Source organism: Phocoena sinus, chromosome 12 (genome assembly GCF_008692025.1).
Source record: "Phocoena sinus isolate mPhoSin1 chromosome 12, mPhoSin1.pri, whole genome shotgun sequence".
Lineage (NCBI taxonomy): Eukaryota > Metazoa > Chordata > Mammalia > Artiodactyla > Phocoenidae > Phocoena > Phocoena sinus.
Genome location: NC_045774.1, coordinates 3,551,381 through 3,572,034, shown reverse-complemented (window position 1 = coordinate 3,572,034; position 20,654 = coordinate 3,551,381). Strand labels below are relative to the sequence as shown.

Genomic DNA, 20,654 nt, shown 5'->3' with positions numbered 1-20,654 from the left:
CATGGGAAGACCTGGGGTACAAGAAAAGGTGACGAGCAAAGAACCCACTAAAACTGTAATGAAGCTGTACAATTCACTAGGAAATGATATGTAAGGAGTTACAGGTGTAATATAAAAAAGCGAATGAAAAAAAGACTTAAAATATCTGGTTGTGCCCCCAAAATACATAAGATTAAAATGTAAAAGAATAAGAAGTAAATTTATGTTGTGTTTTATCATGGACCACACATACGTGAGCTGGACAGACAGAGAAGGACATATTCCTGAAAACATAATTTGAGGCCCCAGGTCCGGCAATTACAGAAGTCTGAAATTTCAAGGTTTTCAGCGATAAGGGCCAAGAAATCCCTCCTTTTATTCTCTCAAACTAATCTGAGTTAGGTAGTTGACATCTTTTGGCTTTTACACCAAAGAGTCCAAATTAACAAACAAGATCAAGGCGAGTCTCATTTGAGAGAGAGAGAGAGGGAGGGTGGGAGAAAATATTCATTAATTGAATACAGATGAGGAAGGGAATTTAAGTACAGATGAGAAGAATATTTAAAGTGCCCATAAATTTATAAAAATTAATTGGAAAGTCTCATTCATTAATTTTCAACTAGCCGATGAACCACCTCTCCACAGAGAATGTGAAAACGGTGAAGGCATTTCTATTTGTGGTGGACCGGCTGGTGATGAGTCGCTCTTGGCATTTAGTTCTCAGAGGTTAAAGATGCTGAACACCTGCAATGCTCAGGCCAGTACTGTGTAAGGAGGAGCGGGTCTGCCTAAAATGTCAATATCACCCCCCACTGAGGAACAGTATGTACATTAGGAAAACTATATCCACGCTCACTGGTGCCTTTCAACAGTGTTCTTAGGTCCTAGCGAACACATTAAAAAAGAAATAGTGTAAGCATTGGAAAAGTAGAACCACTGCTCTCATTATATTTATAAACGATTTTCTTTCTTGAAAATCCAAGACTGTAAACTGAAAAAAACCAGCTTAGCAAATATGGAGAATCAAAGTCAACACATTCAATCTAGAGAGATTTTTAATTGAAAATAAGACAATGTTTTTGTATAAGAAGACTACATATGCTAAAGGTATCAACTCTACTTAAGATTTTATTAAATTAAGGTAGTTCCAATACAAATCATACACCATGATGAAGAGGGATACATCACAGGAATGCAATAGACTAAAAATTTAAAAACACATGATCATCTTAATAAATACAGAGAAAATGGATGTTGACAAAATCCAACGTCCAGTTAATATTTACAATACTCAAAAAACTAGGAATACAAGGGAACTTCCTCACCCTGATCAAGGCTACCTATGAACAGTCCACAACTAATCCATCTACTTAATGGTGAAAGACTGGAGAATGGATGCTTCTCCTCTAAGATCAGGAACAAGACAAGGATGTCCACACTCACCATCTCCTAATTCAATATTGTACCGGAGGATCTAGCCAGAACAATTATGCAAGGGAGAAAAAAAAAAAGGTATACAGATTAGAAGGGAGGAACTAAAACTATAACCAATTACGGATGACATGATCTTGCATATAGAAAACCCTGAATAATCCACCAGGAAACTATTGGAAGTAATGACTTCATCAAGGTTGCAGGATACAGGATCAAAATACAAAAACCAATTTCATTTCTATATATTTTCAATGAAAAATGTGAAAATAAAATTAAGAACACGATTTCATTTCTACTATCACTAAAAGATAAAATACCTAGGAATAACTTTACCAAAAGAAGAGCAATGCTTGTACTCTGAAAATTACAGAACAGTGTTGAAAAGATTAAGAAGAGCTAAATAAATGGAAAACATCTCATGCTGATGTACTGGAAGTCTTAATATTATTAAGATGGCAATACTCCCCAAATTGATCTACAGAGTCAACAAAATCCCTACCAGAATCCCATCTGAATTATATGTAGAAACTGACAAGTTGGTTTCTAAAATTTATATGGAATTGCAAGGGGCCCAAAACAGCCAAAAAAATAATTGAACCCGGAGAACAAATTTGTAGGACTCACACTTCCTGATTTCAAAACTTTTTGTAAAGCAACAGTAATGAAGACATGGTGGTACTGTCATTAAGCTAGACATATAGATCAACTGAATAGAACTGAGACCCTAAAAAGAAACCCATGTGTCTACGCTCACCTGATTCTAACAAGACCACATTTAAAGGGGAAATAATAGTCTTTTCAACAAATGGTACTGGTAAAACTGGATAGCTACATGCAAAAACAATGAAGTTGGACCCTTACCCCATAAACAAAAATTAACTAACATAAGTCAAAACCTTAAATGTAAAAGCTAAAGCTATAAAACTCTTAGAAGAAAATATTGGAGTCAATTTTCATAATATCTGATTTGGCAATGGATCCTTAGATACGACACCATACGCATGAGCAACAAGAGATAAATTAGACCTCATCAAAGTTAAAAGCTTTTGTGCTTCAAAAGATACTATCAAGAAAGTGAAAAGATAATACACAGACGGGAGAAAATGTCTGCTAATGATACATCACATAAGGGAGTGGTATCTATAATACTTGATGAAATCTTAGAACATAACACTAAAAATTAAAGTAAAAAGCAGCCAATGAATCTGAATCTTTCATCACATGACAAGATGTTCAACATCATTAGTTACCAGGGAAATGCTATAGTCAAAACTGCATTGAGGGGCTTCCTTGGTGGCGCAGTGGTCGAGAGTCCACCTGCCGATGCCCCGGTCCGGGAAGATCCCACATGCCGCAGAGCGGCTGGGCCCGTGAGCGATGGCCGCTGAGCCTGCGCGTCCGGAGCCTGTGCTCCGCAACGGGAGAGGCCACAACAGTGAGAGGCCCGCGTACCGCAAAACAAAAACAAACAAAAAAACACATTGAGAGAGCACTTCACATCTACCATGATGGCAAAAATCAAAAAGTAAGATAATAACCAGTGCTAGTGAGAACGTGGAGAAATTGGAACCCGTGTGCTGGCAGGAATGTAAAATGATACAAGTGCCACGGAAACAGTTTGGCTGTTCCTCAAAAAGTTAACCATAGAGTAACCATATGACCTAGCAAATCCACTCTTACCTAAAACAACTGAAAACAGGTATTAGAACTGAAAATTGTACCCAAATGTTCAAAAGAGCACTATTTACATTAGCCAAAATGTGGTGATAGAGAGGCGACAGCTAACATGGTATGAAGTTTCCTTCTGAAGTAATGAAAAATGTCCTAAAATTGACTGGTGATGGTTGCAAATGTCTGTGAATAAACTAAAAACCACTGATTTAAACACTTTAAATGGATTAATTGTATCATACAGGAATTATATCTCAATAAAACTGTTTCTTAAAGTATAATATTAATAACAGTGTTTCTTGTACTCCTTGTACAAGCTCTATGTTGATCCATATTATATCTACATATTTTCATATTCTTCTTAATACCTTTCATTGCTTTACAGATTCCTTAAATTGTGTCTCAACCAAAGAGTTATTTTTTTTTTACTGTGCAATCAATTATTCTCTTTTATTGTCCAAATACAGCTGAACCTTGAACACGGCAGGGGTTGGGGCACCGACCCTCTACACAGTCAAAAACCCCTGTATAACTTACATCGCCCTCCACATACGCGGTTCCTCCGTATCCACGGTTCCACACCTGCAAATTCCACAACTGCAGAGCGTGTAGTACTATAGTATTTAGTACTGACAAAAGTCCACGCATAAGTGGACCCACTCAAGCCCATGCAGTTCAAGGGTCAACTGTAAAATCATCAATGTAATTAATTACAGAAAGAATGTGTAAAAGTAATAACCCCTAATATTACCCTCAGTAAACTGTTTCTACAAGACACTGAGCATATCACACTCCATACCTGGCCTGCCATGGTATCAAAGAGAAATTGATCAGCGCACATCAGAAACCTGGAGGTGAAAAAACCCTTGTTGCACAGGATGACTATTGTTTGAGAAAGACCAGGAAGATGGGAAGGAGAGAGAATATTTATCAAAATAGACAACAGGGCATGAACAGCACCGAGCAAGCCAGCCTGGCACCCATGGGGTACACATGCACTTCACTTCGACTACTAGAAGCCACTTCCTCCGTGGAGTCTCTCCAGGGCACTAAAGCAGCAACACTACACGTGGTGGAAAAAAATTCTATTTCATATGGCTTTCAACCACAGTTGCCTGTGAGTCTTCTAGAAGAGAGAAATAACTAAGACTAAAACTAAGTAGAATGAACCTCAAGATCAGGAAGAATCCACTGGAAATTCCTAATATAACCTATATGCAAAAGGTATTCTGAAGAAATCATAAAGAGAAAGTAAACGTTTTTCCAAATTAGCTCTCCACTAAATAATCAAAAACTCTGAGGTGTTTTTCAAAACACTATTCAAAACCCCTCCAAAATTTACAGAAGTGACAAATAAATCAAGGCGACGCCTCCAGATCACTAAGCACCACCCTTTCATCATATTTAAAACAGCATGTATGTCTCGTACATTAAAATGTTCCACCACATATTAGGACATGAATCTAAGGATTAAATCAAATCATTTTCCAAACAGAAGGCAACCTACCATTATGTGTTCAAGTAGAGAATCTATTGCAACTATGTTATCAAAATACGTTCTGAAAAAAAGGGAGATAAAACCTTTAAGTAATGTTATTAGAACAAAGAACATGTTAAACTTTGAATGCATTTCCCAATTTTGTCTACATTTAAATAAAAAACATAAAGGTATATGTTGTTTGATTTTTGTCCTTTTGTGGAAACAACCAATAATATTATTTTAAAGAGAGAAATGAAAGTTTATCATTGACTTTAGTATAAGGACTCTAATTCCGGAGGCTGCATTAAGTAATTATTTTATCAGTAAGTATTCAAGGTAGGGAGAAAGTTTGGGGCATTTAACTTAAACTATGAAGAAATAAAATTGGTTTCATCAAACTTAATACCTCACAAATAACTTTGATCTAAAATAAAAATATTTAAATTTGCTAAATCTCATTAATATGCTAAAAATGTAAATTATCACTGGAAAAACTCAAAAGTTAAAATGTAGTTTAATTGTACTAAGAAAGCAAGGCGATTCATTTGAGACGAGATATCAGAATACAAATAATGGCAAGGACCTGACCACTTTACACAAGTAAAATATATATTCATCATTTTGAACTGCAAGTAAATATTTGGGAGGCATATGGTATATACATTAAAATGTAGACCAGAGAAACAGAGGAACCAACAGGCATGTGTTACAGGGAATCTATAAAGAAATACTCTTAATATAGACCCGATTGGCAAGGTACTGCTTTCAGTTTAGTTTTGTGAGAATTTAGTAATGTATTCAGGATTAAGATAAATTATAGCAATAAACAATGCCTTTTTTTTAGAGGAGAAATCATCTGGCTTGAAGCTACTAATACGCTTCGTTACACCATCCACTGAGGAATATCCTGCAAGGAACAGGGGGAAGCAAATGGGTTTCCCACCGGGGAACAGATTTAAGGTGTCACATGAGGGTTTTAATTGGACTTTGGGAGACCTGCAAAGTATTCAAATACATTAGTACGAGAACGTGCACAGCTTCCCTTCCTAGGCGTTTCTGAAGTAGTAATACCATGTGTCCCAGAGATACTGTTTAATTCCATCTCAAAGAAGATAGTTGGCCTAGGGGATCAATAGAGCACTCCCTCAGTCCCATACCTCTTTAATTTTATATTCCAAAGCACAAAGCAGCAACTTCAGAATCATTAGTGATGAGGATTACTAGACTTGGTGATGAGTTGGTTATGAAGTGTGCCAGGGTGACATGTGAGCGAGAACGCAGTCAGAGTTGTGTTGGAGGCCTTGGAGGCACAGGTACATCACACCTTGGGTTAACTTGTCGGAGGATGGGACCTGAAGTTACCATGTCCTGGGGCGTTTTAGATTTCAACAATTAAGCAGATGGGTCAGATAGATACGAGAGCTTCCCTGTAGCAAGCAAACCCAGTATGAACCTGAAATTTAATAAATATCTGTAATTGCTTCCACTGCCAGCCCAAGGGAGTTTTTCTAGGTCAAACTGGAGAATGATATCTGAGCTACTATACATGAGATAATTAAAATGATAATATTAAGAGCCTGTTTTAATGTACTGACATTTGTTGAAAAGGCCAGAGAGGACTATTTGGAAAATAATAAACTAGGACATTTCCTCTCCTTCTACTGCTGTCAGTTTTCTCCCATGAAAATAGAAATATCAATACTTAGTGCACCTCTCTAGATAGTCTCTAACACCTTCTAGTGAGTCTGTTTAGAAAAGATATACCAACTTGCAAATTCAGATCATCACATATACATCTGCGATCCTTCACTTGTAAAGTGAACGTGGATGAGGATGTAACTCTATGATCCAAAATACGAACGACCATACTCACCTTACCACTCGCCTAATAAAGATTGGTCTTCTGTTACTGACTGCACTAGATAGTAATCTATCACTGTCAGAGCCTGCACTTAATCTAAACTGTTGATCAATAAGAGCTACCACATCCCTGGACACGAACACTTACTTTGATACGTCGAGTAGAAAGTCATTCAACTCAGTTTGTTTGGCAAGACCTCTGCATACCTGCCATACAAAATAATGGCTATTAATTTTAAGGGAGTTCTGCTTATTTAAGAACAAAAATTCCAGAATACTAGTTACCTTATTTATTTAAAAAGGCATAACACAATCACTACTTCAATGCTTTTAAAACTGTATTTGGGTGCATATCCTACCTACATTCAATACTGTCAGGTCCAGGAAGCCCTTGCTTCTCATACCATTATCCTAAAATATATATACATTTTCTCCCTATCAGACAGTTCCTCATCAACCTGAGTTTGCTGAAACGGACTTAAAGGAACAAAACGAGAAAAAGTGGAAGATACAAAATAGAATTCTATTGCTGCCGTGTTCCTGAACTTAAAAGTCTAGTTCTCGGGAATACTCCATGCAGTTTGTGATCTTTTAAATTAGATCACATTTTCAAGAGAATCAGGTATCTTAAATAACAATTAATGTTTAAGATTAATGTTTTCATATAACACTTAGTTTAGTGGATGTTTTAATTTAGGAAATGGAGTCATAAAAATATCAGTGTTACTGCCAGGAGGAGGTCATTCCTGGGCTTTCAGTGGAAAACAAAAACCATGATAGGAACATAAATAATTTAACATTATATGTAAATATATAAAAATAATTAATTGGAAACTATTTAAGGCAGGGAGTAAGTAAATATAAGCGAATAGATCAAACATTTTAGAAACAACAAAATACCTAATATCCAAAAACAAAGCACTGGGTTACTTGTTAACCTCCATTCCGTTCCCCAATGCTGCACTCCAAACACCCTTTTCTCCTAGGAAGCCCCTGTGAAAACATCCCAAAGACACACCTGAACCTGATGTATGGCTACTGAAGCCCAGGCAAGATTTGCTGTTGCAACCTAAAAAAAAAAAAAAAAAAAAAAAAAAAAGAGTATGAAGCAAGTTTTTATCAGTCACATGCAGACATCCCACGAAGGACTCTAGCGTAAACATATATGAACAATTTTGTAAGATCATTGCATTTTTGAATATTTTGCCAAATGTGAATAGTCAAATATATACAAAGTTTCTCTTTTATATTTCCCACTTCTTTATTATTGAGTTTAATGCTCTCTTGTCCCTCCTACTTCGGGTTAAAAAGGAAGATAAATTGATTAAGAGAGCTGTCATCCAATGATTTTAACATAAAATAATTATTTTTCAGTTCAACCAAAATACTATTAAAAAGGCCTCTAATGACCACTTTAGAATGAGGAAGTATCTCCCAGACTTCACTGACAAGGGCTCAAACTTCTAGCTATTCTATTTCTTTGATTTTTCATCCATCTAACAATATTTCTTGGGTGCCTACTCAGTACCAGACGCTGTTCTAGATGCTGGAGATACAGCACGAACAACAGAACAGCTCACAGCTGCTGCGCAGGAAGAGAAAAGGGCGAGAAAGAAAATAAAGCGAAGCGCACGTTATACTGGCTGGTGACGCGGCTATAGCGGAAAAGAGGCACGACAGAGGGACAGGAGCCGCTCAGGTCTGTGTGCGGTGTTCAGCGAAGCCTGATCAGAGAGGGTGACCTTAGAGCACATTCCTGAAGGAGGCAGCTGGGGCTGGGTACAGGACAAGCGCAGTGCAAGGGGAGGGAGAGCAGAGGCGCAGGCTGTGTGCAGGAGAGGGCCCAGCATGGCTGCAGGCAGGGAAGGGGCTGGAGCAGCAGAAGACGGGTCATCTTGGTAAGTGCACACGGGGTGCAGGCCACGGAGGGACCTGGGTGAACACCTCGTCTGACAGATAGATCATGTACTGTTTGGTTTTAGTAGGACTGAGCCGTTCCGGTTCAGGGAACAGTGAACGGAAGTTACTGTTTCCCAAATGGATTTGATGCTGTTACTCCTATTCAGGACGTACTCTAGGAAGAGGACATTTTTAAGGGGTCCACTAGAATGTGAAAACTCTCCAAAGCCATCCTACGACTTCATTTGATTCACAATATGGTATTTTATTTTTATTGTTAAAATGGATCCTTACTACAATAACTTACTATAAATTTCTATATCGCTATATTGAGTGAGTTTCCTCTCTAAACAACTGCAAGACAAAACAAATGTTTTAAAAAATCGTTAGTAGTAGTATCAAAATATTATTAAGCAAATTACGGTTTTAAATATTCCCTCATTAAATATTCATCATTTATTAACTGAGTATTACTCAGCACCTTCAATGAACTAGGTGCAACTAAAAGTCCTCACAGGCAGTGTCCAGGCCTCACCTCCTGATGACTCAGACAGAAGGCTTCCTTGCCCCAATGCCGGTACAGCTCAAGGATGCCGATCAAATCACCGATCGCCGTGACAATTGGCAGACAAAGAACAGACTGGATACGTGTCCCTGATTCCAGTCCGGTACCTCTTGGAAATCGTTCATCCTAAAAAAAACAGAAGGGTGAAAGATATAAACTCAGTGAAAGTAATGGAATCATCCGGTTATGATCCTATCAGCAAATTCCTTACGCTCGTCATCAGTAATGAGCAGTCCTTTTCAAAGGAAAACCAAATGATCATGGCCACCATAAACACCGCTTAAGGAAACGCTTATCTTCAGCAACGAGGAACTTATACCCAAATATGGATTTAATGTTTCTTTATCCTTGTACAGAATTTAATTAGTGAATGAATATACATAACTTCATGCAATAATAAAAGCAACTATGATGGTTAACATCCATTTATTCCTCACCTGGTGTGTGCCAGGACTAAGGGATTTACAGGTATAAGGTCACAAGAGAAAAATTACTCCAAATGTAAATGCCATAGGAAGGAAATTACATGTATAAATTTCTTCCCTTCTATTTTTAAGGTTAGAATAACACAAAAGCATATGTTAATGAAAGTCGTTGTAACTGAACCTCAAAGGCCCGTATTAGATATCCAAATCATCCAATAACTACCAATTACCTATCATAAGAAATGAATCGGTTCTTTGACTTAACTTTCTAGCTTAGCAAAATCACTCAAAGGAACACAAGAAACTCAAATGAATTAATATCAAAACGTCAATTCTATGTATTCAATTTCTGTGGTCTACAGGAAGCTTTTCATGAATAGACTGGTATAAATCTATACTTTGTCATTTACAGATATTTTGAAAGCTTGCATATACATACAATAGAACATTTTGAAATGACAACTTATACAGTATCTACTTTTTACGTTTACTTCTTAGAAATGAAGTATATTTGGCATACAACATTGTGGAAGTTTAAGGCACACAACATGCTGATACGTTTATATATTGTAATATGGTCGCCACTGTAGTATATTTGGCATACAACACTGCGGAAGTTTCAGGTTTACAACATGCTGATACGTTTATATATTGTAATATGGTCGCCACTGTAGCATCGTTAATACCTCTGTCAAGCCACATAATTATCTCTTCTTTTTTGGGGTGAGAATAATTAAGATCTAGTCTCTTAGCAAGTTTGATGATTATAATACAGTATTGTTGTCTATATACATTATACTGTGAAACATTTTTAGCACTTTTTCTTTTCTTATTTTTGATAAAGTAACTAGTAACCTGATTTGTTCAAGGCTATACAGATAACTAGTGGCAAAAACAAAATTAATATCTAGATTTTGTGACTCCAATTTAGTAGTTTTTCAGAGCAAATTCATGACACCTATATACTTGTTTGTATGCTTGTCAGTTTCAAAGTCTGGAGCTCATGCAGTGACATTTCATCACAGTGTACACATGCACTGTGGCAGACTGCTCTGAGGGCTCTGTTTTGTCCTGTTCTCTGTACCCATGGCCTTGGTCAGACCCTCCTACACTCAGTCTGGGCCTCCCATGAGATTTGCTTGGCTAACCTGAGGGCAGTGAATTTGATGTAAGCAGAGGCTTGAAAAGTCACTTGCATGTGTCCACTTCTTCTCTCTGACGCCTGCCACCATCATAAGAACATGACGCTAGCCTTACTGGTTGGGGTGGTGAGACACACACAGAGAACGAAGGCCACCTAAGACTGGCCAGCTCCTAAGTGATGGCCAGTTGATCTCAGACACATAAGCAAGCCCAGTCAAAGATAGCCCAGATCAGCAGAATGGCCCAATCCAGAGACAGTGAGTGGTGGCTGTATGACCCCACTAAAATCTGGGGCAGTTTGTCACACAGCAATAGCTGACTCATTCATATATATCCTGCTAGGATATGAAACATAAAACAGTAATCATCTAGTCTATATGACTATGAGTATACATTTTTATGCTTAACTATACTGGCAAATGTTGAAAGAACAACTACTCAAATCTACATCTTAGGGGTACGGAAGATACGATTCTTGGAGTACAAAGAATTAGTTTACATACAAATGCATTTATTGATCTGTATCTTGCTTTAAAGCTGTTATAAAATGGCTTAAATTAAAACATCAAGCGTATATGTTATCTTTCTTAATTAAAGACTTCAGGTTACGAATGTCACAAAGGGTAAAAAGCCACTTACCCCAAGGATGTCTTCTACTAGCAACGTTTTTCTGGACTTGGCCACATAGGCAGAGGTGGTGGTGCCCTGGGCGATGGGCCCAGCAGGGATGAGCCTGGGTTTTCCTTCCTTGATTCCAGGTGGCGTAAACACACAAAGGCTCTAGGAAGAAAAAAAGGAATATGTTTTATAGACTTAGGAAAGTCTTTGGCACAGGACGAAAAGGTTACTTAACAATTGCGAGAAATCTGTGAGCCAAGGAAAAGTAGAGACATAAGATGAGGAAAGGTGCTTGGCGTGACCAAACTGAGCATCTGAGGTGAAATTCTCTTTCACATGTCCTATGCACACAACACACAGGCTAGATACAGGACTCACACAAATCTCTAGGTGCAGAAAATCTCTTAAAATAGCCTCCGATTTTTATCCACAGAAAATAATAAAATGAAAACAAAATGTAAGCTGTCCTTGGGCTCAAGAAACTATCACACAAGAAACAGACACACTGCACCCCACCGCCCTACAGACGTGCCACATGGCTCTGTAACTACAGGTCAACGTGATTTGGTTATGTTTTTTCATTTTCATGAAAAATCTTTTTCAGAACATTATTTCTATTTTTAATACTCAACTACTCCATTCCTAAAACTGACCTGCCCATAAAATTACAGATTCAGAATACTCTTGGTAAAATTTTTGCTCTTCTCTGCACACACACACCAAAAAAAAAAAAAAGGACAAAGCTGGGTGTATCTTTCCGTCTCAAAAGACTAGGTGGGAGGGTAACATTTGAAACTACTTTAAAAGAAATGTTTTTTAAAATATGATCTGTTATTTCGACTAAACCAAATTATATTTTAAAATAAATTTCTACTAAATAAGAATTGCTCATCCAAACAAGTCATCTGGGCATGGGGAGCAATATTTTGACATAACTGTATTATGATTATCTACTCAATTTGAAAAATATTAAAGTTCTGCTAAATTCTCCCAACACTATACTTTTTTTTTTTTGCCGTACGCGGGCCTCTCACTGTTGTGGCCCCTCCCATTGTGGAGCACAGGCTCCGGACGCGCAGGCTCAGCGGCCATGGCTCACGGGCCCAGCCGCTCCGCAGCATGTAGGATCTTCCCGGACCGGGGCACAAACCCGTGTCCCCTGCATCGACAGGCGGACTCGCAACCACTGCGCCACCAGGGAAGCCCCCAACACTATAATTTTATTTTATTTTTAATTGGAGTGCTGTGACTTAAGGATGATGCCCTTTTGAAGCAGTGAGTATTAGGCAACCCTCTGAAGCTAAAGATGTTTCTATTAACGCTTGCTAGCACTAAGCTAGGTCCAGGTGAGGACAATGAGCTGGATGTGGTTATTACTTAGACAACGTGGTTTTCAAGCTTCGTAATGTCGAAGAGCCCTTTCTTCAAGTGAAATCTTACAGTCACAAGACAGTGAACCCTATAAACTTGAGCTACTTCAGTCACTGGGAGCAGAGAGGAGGAAAAGAGCTTTGGCTCTCACCCCACCTGCTTTAAGTAAGTCATCATTATCTAAAGATTACAAGTTAAGTTCAAAATATTTTTATTCATTAATATATCTACATTAGTTAGGATTGTGTTTAAGCAGTAATTTGCTATTATGCCTGTGAAAAATGCTTTTTGAATGCATCTTTTAAAAAGGATTAAGCTTAAAATGTTTAAATACAAGTTACACACTTTAAAAAGATTTTTACAATTCAACTACACGTAAGATGATAAATGACAAATGCACTTTATTTTTAAAGAGGCTAGAAATCAGTCACTGTTTTTATAGTTACTATAATGTACCAATATACATAAGACATAAACGAAGTAAGACTTTCATTAGATTTAGTATCTATGTGGCAATACAATTCAGTGTGTCACCCCTTCTTAAGATTGAGAGAGAGTAGCGAAATGATCCAAGGACAGGAAGAGAGATGACTGCAAGAAAAAATGTTACAGGACATGGTATAGTTAGCCTGAATAAAAGTCAGAATTGACAATGATTTTTCCAAACTATGACAAAGTTAATCGTAAGAAGGATGCTGAGTAATGTTTCTTTACTCAACCAGAGTCAGAACTGCAGGAAATGAACTTAAATTGACCTGAATCATTTAGTTAAGTCTTAAAGAACTTCCCATGACAGCAATAGAAAGTAAACTCTAAAGCAAGCTCCCGACAGAAGCTTTGGATTTTTTAAAAATAGTTGTTGACTTTATTTGTTTGTTGTTTGAAGATATACAACAGATATCTCTTTTGGATGACTTTGCTATATGCCCTTTAAGGCTGGATTTAATAGTATCTTCATAATATCTTCATAATAATATCTTCATTTAGCTTCATAATTCAATATGACAAAATAGCTTACACATACACATTCCTAGGTTATTAGGTCATTTATTTAATATAAAACATTTATTGCCTCTGTGTAGGCTTTCTATATGATGCACGAGAAACAGACAAGCAAATACTGCACCTTGGGTATATGGAAAGCTATTTTACATACTAGATTTGCTGAAAATAAATGATTTAGAAATCTTTCAATTACTTGATTGATGTAGAAAACTCCTGTGGAAGATAATTATCAAAAAAATAAATAATTTTTTACAGTGGGAACTTTATACTTGTTTTACTAATTAGGTTATGATTTTTGTTCATACTTACCAAACAGAAATGTTTACAAATGAGAGCTGAGGGCAAGTGCTAACAAAATTTTGAATAAGTTGTCATATGAAGGCCAAAAGCTCAGATAGGAAGGGAAAATGAGGACCAACCTAGACAGACACCTGTTTTTTGACGTTTTTACAGCTTCAATTTTTCTCCTCTGTGCACTTGGTAGTTTCCTACTCTTTTTGGATGGCATTTTTTTTTTAACTCCATACGATTCACCTGTGCAACAGCTCCGTCCACGACCTCCATTTCTGATTAAAGATCAATCACTGGTTTGAATTGTGTGTTCTGCAATAGCATATTCTGTATGATCTTTGTAGTGGAACAGGCTCATGGGCAGCTATTACTGCAAACAGACAATGTCGATAACGAACCTCCAAATTAGAGGCTAAATTTTACATGTATTCAGGAACGGAGAAAGGTTTATTAAATATACCTTTATTTACTCCACAGAAATAATCAAACAGATAGCTGTGTATCAAATAGTCTTCTTTTTCCCACTGGCTGAACTGACACTTTCATCATATACTAAATCCCCAAGTACACTTGGGTCTGCTTCTGAACTCTCAATTTTGTACCACTTGGTTTATTTGCCTAGCACAGTATTTTAATTACCGTAAGTTTATAGTACATGTTGTGATCTGGCAAGGCGAGTCTTGCTTGGGTTCTTCATGTTTCAAAATAATCGTAATTTATAAGACATATTTTGCATTCTTCATTGGTGAAGGGCCTGCATTAATGCATTAACAACTGATGGGTGTAAATAAGTTCTAAAGAAACTTAAAAATGAAGTAAGGGCTTTATTTTTCAAGATCAATCATGATGAATTTTTAAAGACGTATTTTTAATTTTTAATACAATGCTTAAAGGTTACGTTCCATTTAAAGTTATTACAAAATATTGGCTATATTTCCCGTATTGTAGAATACATCCTCGGAAGCCTATCTTACACCCAGTGGTTTGTACCTTCCACTCCTCCATGCCAATCATTATGAATTTTGACATAAGAATTTGACTGGGATGTTCAGATTAATAAGATGAAAAAGATTATACTCACTATTTATTTTCATAGGTGGATGAATGAAAACTTTCATCAAACATCACTACATAACATTTTAAACGTATTAAGACTATTATGCATACATTTACAATCTATAACATGCAGCATTGAAATGAGTCTCTAAAATTAATTTCTGCTTTAATGTTGTATGAATCTATGAAACCTTTTATTAACACAAACATTTTTTAGAGGCTAGAGATGAAAACTACACGAAAACTAAAAACAAGGAAAAGGTTCAAAGTTTCAAACCTCAACCACCTCTACCCTTTCCAGAGAAGAGCATCACTGCATTCCGGGCGTGCACCTGCAAACTGATGCTCTGCACCTTCATTCCCACCTGACAGCTCTGCAGGTGGCTTGACTGTTGTTAGGCCTTTCCCCTCCCAACACCAGCAAGGAGACTGGCCTAAGAGCTAGAAATCAATCCAGAGGCGAGGCCATGCAGTAGTAGGGGATGAATTAGCTCTTTCAATATTTCAAAGAAACTCATTATGAACTACCCAATATTTTTGTGATAACAGTACATTTCGTAAGTATTTCTAAAGTTAAATAATTTAAACTAGAGAAGATTGGTAACGGTAGTCATAATGAATAAGTTGGCTCAACGAAGGAATAAAAAGCATTCAAATTAGTTAAAAAATCTAATTTTGAGAAATAGATTTGGTGGGAAAAGAGTCATAGAATAGACTATCACACATTATTTCTTAAAAACCAGGATTTTTTGATGAATTGGGAAATTGATTCACTGACATCAACTAAAGAGAGAAGTCTACTTCACTTGGTAAACAGTTGCTCTCATCTTTCTTTCCATGAACGATTCAAAGATCACTTGATTCATGAAACTTCACTTGCATGCTAAGGCTTCAACTCACAACCAGTTAAATTTTGGAACCACTTTTTAAGAAGAAAAAACATTATTTAGGCTTACCATTAAGTTATTTTTCTTACAGACACTAGATGGCACTGGAGAGTAGATGAATGTAGATCCGGGCAGAGGGCGTGAGCCAGGAACCCCGCGTACGCTGGACCTTGAACCACGTGCCTAACTTCGTTAGCGTAATTCTTAGAAATAAACCTACTAAAGTCACTGTGCATTGAACAAAGTCACACAGTTACTCTAAACTACTGGCTGTAAACTGGTTTCTAAGCTAATACACAAACGCTATCTATGAACTTACTTTATGAATTATAAAGTTTGACGTATAATTAGAGATCACTAGGTTTCCAGCTTTCACAAACCACTAATTACAGGCAACACAAGAAAAACTATAGTAATGACATTATAAAAAATGTTACATAGTAAGTGGAGTATGTGACTAGGTGTGAAAGAGAAAACCTGTAGAAACATTAAAAAGTGAATTAAGCAAAATCTTAATCATGGAAAAATCAGTTTTGCCCAACAAACATTTCAAGAGTACCTTGTATATGTTATGTGTCAGACACTGGTACTGGTCAGAACACAAAAGGCTTCCTTTCCCAGCTCCAGATTTCTCACAAATTGCTTCTTCCTTTACTGTCCCTTCTTGTCTATTAAGGAAGAGGCCTCCTAAGCCCTGCTCCACCAGAGGGCTCATCATCCAAGCTCTTTTCAGTGTCACCAACCCCAGCACCCCTGCCAGCCCCATCAACACCTTGGCTCCTCTCTGTTCGCACGTAAGGTCCGGTGCTGTGATTAACTGTGGATTTCTTGATTTCTCCTACTGGTTGTACATTCTTTGAGGACAGGAATGATGTTTTATTTATCTTTGTATGCTCGGCAATTTAGCACAGTTTTGGGTACCTGGCAGGTGTCTGAAATGGTCTGTTAAATAACATGCATGATGTAACGTTTAACCAATGGAGGTTAAATTCAGACTTAGAAAGTTTAAGACTCTTGTCGAAGTCCCAAAGTGGTGAATTGGAACTCACACAATCCAACTCCAGAATCAAAATTCTTTGGAAAACTAAGCTGCTAACTGGGAAACCTGCCTTCTCTTCCCAAGCTCTGAGACAGTGTAGACAGCACAGGAATTCTCTCTCCCGAAGGGCTGTCCCCAGTGGAGTGTGAGTACAGAAGTACAGGAAACTATTCTGGTTCATCAATGTGCCCCACGGCTAGCGACTGCCTGACCAAGGCTGGGGCTCAAGAAACAGTGTTAAATAAATGTCCTACCAGCTTTTTAAAACACATTATTTCAACACTGCTTTCAATTTCTTCCATTTACTGGTCTATTAGTTTTCTATCATCATTTGCATTAAATGGAGCAATTTATATTTTCCTCAAAAACTGTCCATTTTATCCAGATTTTCACATTTATTAATGTAAGTATCCTCTCATAATTTGTCATTTTCACTCTATTGTTTTATTATCTTCAAAATGATTGTGATAATCATATTTTATGCTTTATTGTTAGTGCTTTAATACCACTTAGGTTGTTTTCTATCATCTCCTAAACTTTCTATGTTTTCTTTAAATTTTTCCTCTCTGGTAATATGAATGTGTCTTTTAAATTCTCCTAGTATAACTTTTGATGTATTTAAATATTATTTAAATTATATTCCTCAATGCATCAATTTCAGAAATTAAATTTTTTCTACTGATTCTCATTTACGAAAAAAGAAATTAATACTTTTATAAGTATAAGAATGTTATAGTCCCTGCCATGTCTGTCTTAATCCTTGGTATTTATTCATATAGACTAAAAATTTTATCTCAGTCCATTTGGGTTGCATTATTATAATTTTGTCACTAAAGTATATATATTTTGTTTTGAAAGTGAGTTATTAAGAAACACTTTCTAACTACGATTCAAAATCCAGAGACAATTTTTAAAAACATTGATAAATCTATAATATGCTACCTTTCACGTACAAAGGAAGAAATATAAGAAAATATACATGTATCTGCTCATTGTTAAAAAAATGTTTTATTTTATTTAATATGGTTAGCTTACATTTTAGAAGTATGTCAACATCTGTTGCAAGCAATATGGCAGATTAGATAATTTGACATGCCTGAAAAAAAACAATTTTAAAATTATTTAAAAGCTGGATAAAGTATATTTCACAAATATTTTATAATGCATCGCTGGGCTGAGAAGAATGGAGGAATCCACAGAAATCTAAAAGGAAGCAGATAAAGGAACCCTGTCAGGTAAGCAAATCCCAAACTGTCTTTTTCTTGAGAGCATCAACTAAAGCCTAGATATAGAGTTGACGCTTGAACAACATGGGTTTGAACTGTGTGGATCCATTAATTTATTTCAATAAATGCCGTGGTCACATCTGCGGCTGATTTGAGTCTGCAGATGTGGACCCGTGGATACTGAGGGCCGACTGTAAAGTTATATGTGGATTTTCAGCTGCATGGATGGGGCCGGGACCAGCAAAGGGCTATGGGCTCATCTTAGTTTGAAGGGTGAATATACTTACAGCTGCAAGGGGATTACAAGGAAACCAGATTATCTTGGATTTATTGCTGGAGGGAAAATAAAAATCTCCTCTGAAAAATAATAACTGCACATCATGTGGATTTGAGGCTTGAATCTATACCACTCAGTAGTCTGAAAAAAAATCTCAACTAGATAATTCGATTAAAATTGTCCTGAATTGATACTGCCTTAGGTGATTGACAAAAACAAATACATATCCAATCTCTAGAAATATAACAGGAAAGGAACTTCAATAGCCTCAAGAATATCCATTTAAAAGGGCCAAAGGAATATGATTTATGGTTAATAAATAAAAGGCATGAGCATATAAGTCACCATCGATGAAAGGCAGATGAAACAAAAGCCAAGAAACTAATTTCAGAAAGAATATGAAACAATACAAGAGAGGTATAGTTAGTCATATTTCAAGAAATAAAAGATAAACTTGAAAATATGTCCAGGGGACAAAGAAAAATGAAGGACTGAGACAAATCTAAAAACCACCAAAATGTAACTAATTATAGTCAATATATGGAGGGATAATATTTATCAACCTGAATTCTCCATCCAGCAAAAATATCTTTCAAGAAAGCAGTGAAAGAAAGATATATTCAGACACACAAAAATGAGAGAGTTTCTTTCAAATCAGCAGATTCTCGCTCAGGGAAGTTCTCCGAGACAGAAAAAAACTGATTCCAAATGTCAGACCTGAGATATAAGAAGAAATGAAGAGCAAAGAAACTGGTAATTAGGTAGATATATCTAAAGAAACACCTCAGTGAACTTCAGACTTCAGACAGTATGTCTTCTTCCTATCCAGAGAAACCACTGGGTTAAGGAAGTAACGAGGGCCTCACTACCTATGTGGAATGCATAAAAGGAAAAATACAGTGAACAGAACACAGCCATTATCCCCTAAAATTATCCTCCCAGGGAGACAAGGTCTCTGCTTTCGTGAGGCTTATATTCTAGTGAGAAAGCCAGATAAGCAAATAATCGAACAAATCACAGATAAATATGTAATTACAGGTTCAGCTAAATTCTATGACGGAGAAGTATATGACATTAAGAAAGCATAGCAGGGGCTGCCCTGGTGGCGCAGTGGTTGAGAGTCCGCCTGCCGATGCAGGGGACACGGGTTCGTGCCCCGGTCCGGGAAGATCCCACATGCCGCGGAGCGGCTGGACCCGTGAGCCATGGCCGCTGAGCCTGTGCGTCCAGAGCCTGTGCTCCGCAACGGGAGAGACCACAGCAGTGACAGGCCCGCGGGCCCGTGTTCCACAAAAAATAAAAAAGAAAGCATAGCAGAGTGGAATTTGACTTAGGAAGGTCAGAAAAAGCTACAGTTTTGCTATGTACCCTGCTGCTCCTAGGGTTATACGGTTAAACAGGATACACTTGGCCCCTGAGATGCGGCAGAGAAAGGAGTAATGACCCTAGAGAGAACCACATAGAGTATATTAACTGACCTGAGGGGTTTAGAATAAGCCCACTAAAGCCTGAAAAGACTTGGCATCCCCCCTCAATTAAGCTACAAAAGGGAATGATAAGTAAAAGTGAAAGAATTAGAATTGATACACAGAGAACTACATTTTGGATTTTATAGATACAAAAGCGTTTTCTAAATCATAATCACGCAGAAGTATGCAAACAATGAAGTGAAAATTATAGCCAAGTGATTAACAGCATGGGGTTTGGGAATCTAAATCCAGGCTCCAAGAGCCAAGCACCGTTGGAGGTGCCCACACTGCAGACCCAGGCCTCGAGGCGCCCGCCGCTTTTCGACCTCTGCACACAAGGTCTCCCCGTTCTCCCCATTCTCTTTCACGTGGAGCAGAAGAGGGCCGACCCACCGTGGCAGCCTCGGCTTAGGGTTCATATCATTTCTTTTCAGGTAAACAGCTAGAATGCTGAGTCCACGATCCAGGTTTCAGTAGAGAATCTGACTGGTCCCCGTTTGGGTCACAGAGAGCTGTGATTGAAGGTCAGGGGTCACATGAAACAAACACGGCTGCCATGGCCAACCCCTGTGGGTTGTCTGGAGATGTTGGGGAAGGAGTAATGAGATGTGGACTATCACAGTTACATGATAATAAACATACCAGAAATCATAAAAATTATGGCAAATTATATAATAATTTTCTGAAAGGAAGTTTTGATTTTTAAGTAAAAATCTCAAATTTTAGAAACAAATTTTTGGAATGAAGAGGAAAGAGATCTGTTTGCTATTTTAGTAGCTTAGCCATTCTAAAATACTACTGGTATGTAAAACATAAAGTATTTACAAGTGGGAGTAATTGTGCATAATTCAATTTACTAAACCCTCTTGTTGACTGTTTATGCGAAAGGCACTAGGAGAGATGCTAGGTGAATACAGAAATGAATAAGGAAAGGTCCTTGTCCTAAAGAGCTTTTAATC

At 37.3% G+C, this 20,654-nt stretch overlaps 1 protein-coding gene across 1 annotated transcript in view; it reads right to left on the bottom strand.

Annotated features, from left to right (window-relative positions):
* Positions 1 to 20,654, bottom strand: part of PDE10A (phosphodiesterase 10A) — a 310,755-nt gene that overhangs the window by 67,267 nt on the left and 222,834 nt on the right. Inside the window, exons 6-10 of the mRNA XM_032651210.1 lie at positions 11,096 to 11,236; positions 8,859 to 9,014; positions 7,443 to 7,493; positions 6,573 to 6,631; positions 4,592 to 4,643 (exon numbers count right to left, since the gene is read on the bottom strand). Coding sequence (XP_032507101.1) covers positions 4,592 to 4,643; positions 6,573 to 6,631; positions 7,443 to 7,493; positions 8,859 to 9,014; positions 11,096 to 11,236 — 459 coding nt within the window. The remainder of the gene's footprint in view (positions 1 to 4,591; positions 4,644 to 6,572; positions 6,632 to 7,442; positions 7,494 to 8,858; positions 9,015 to 11,095; positions 11,237 to 20,654) is intronic.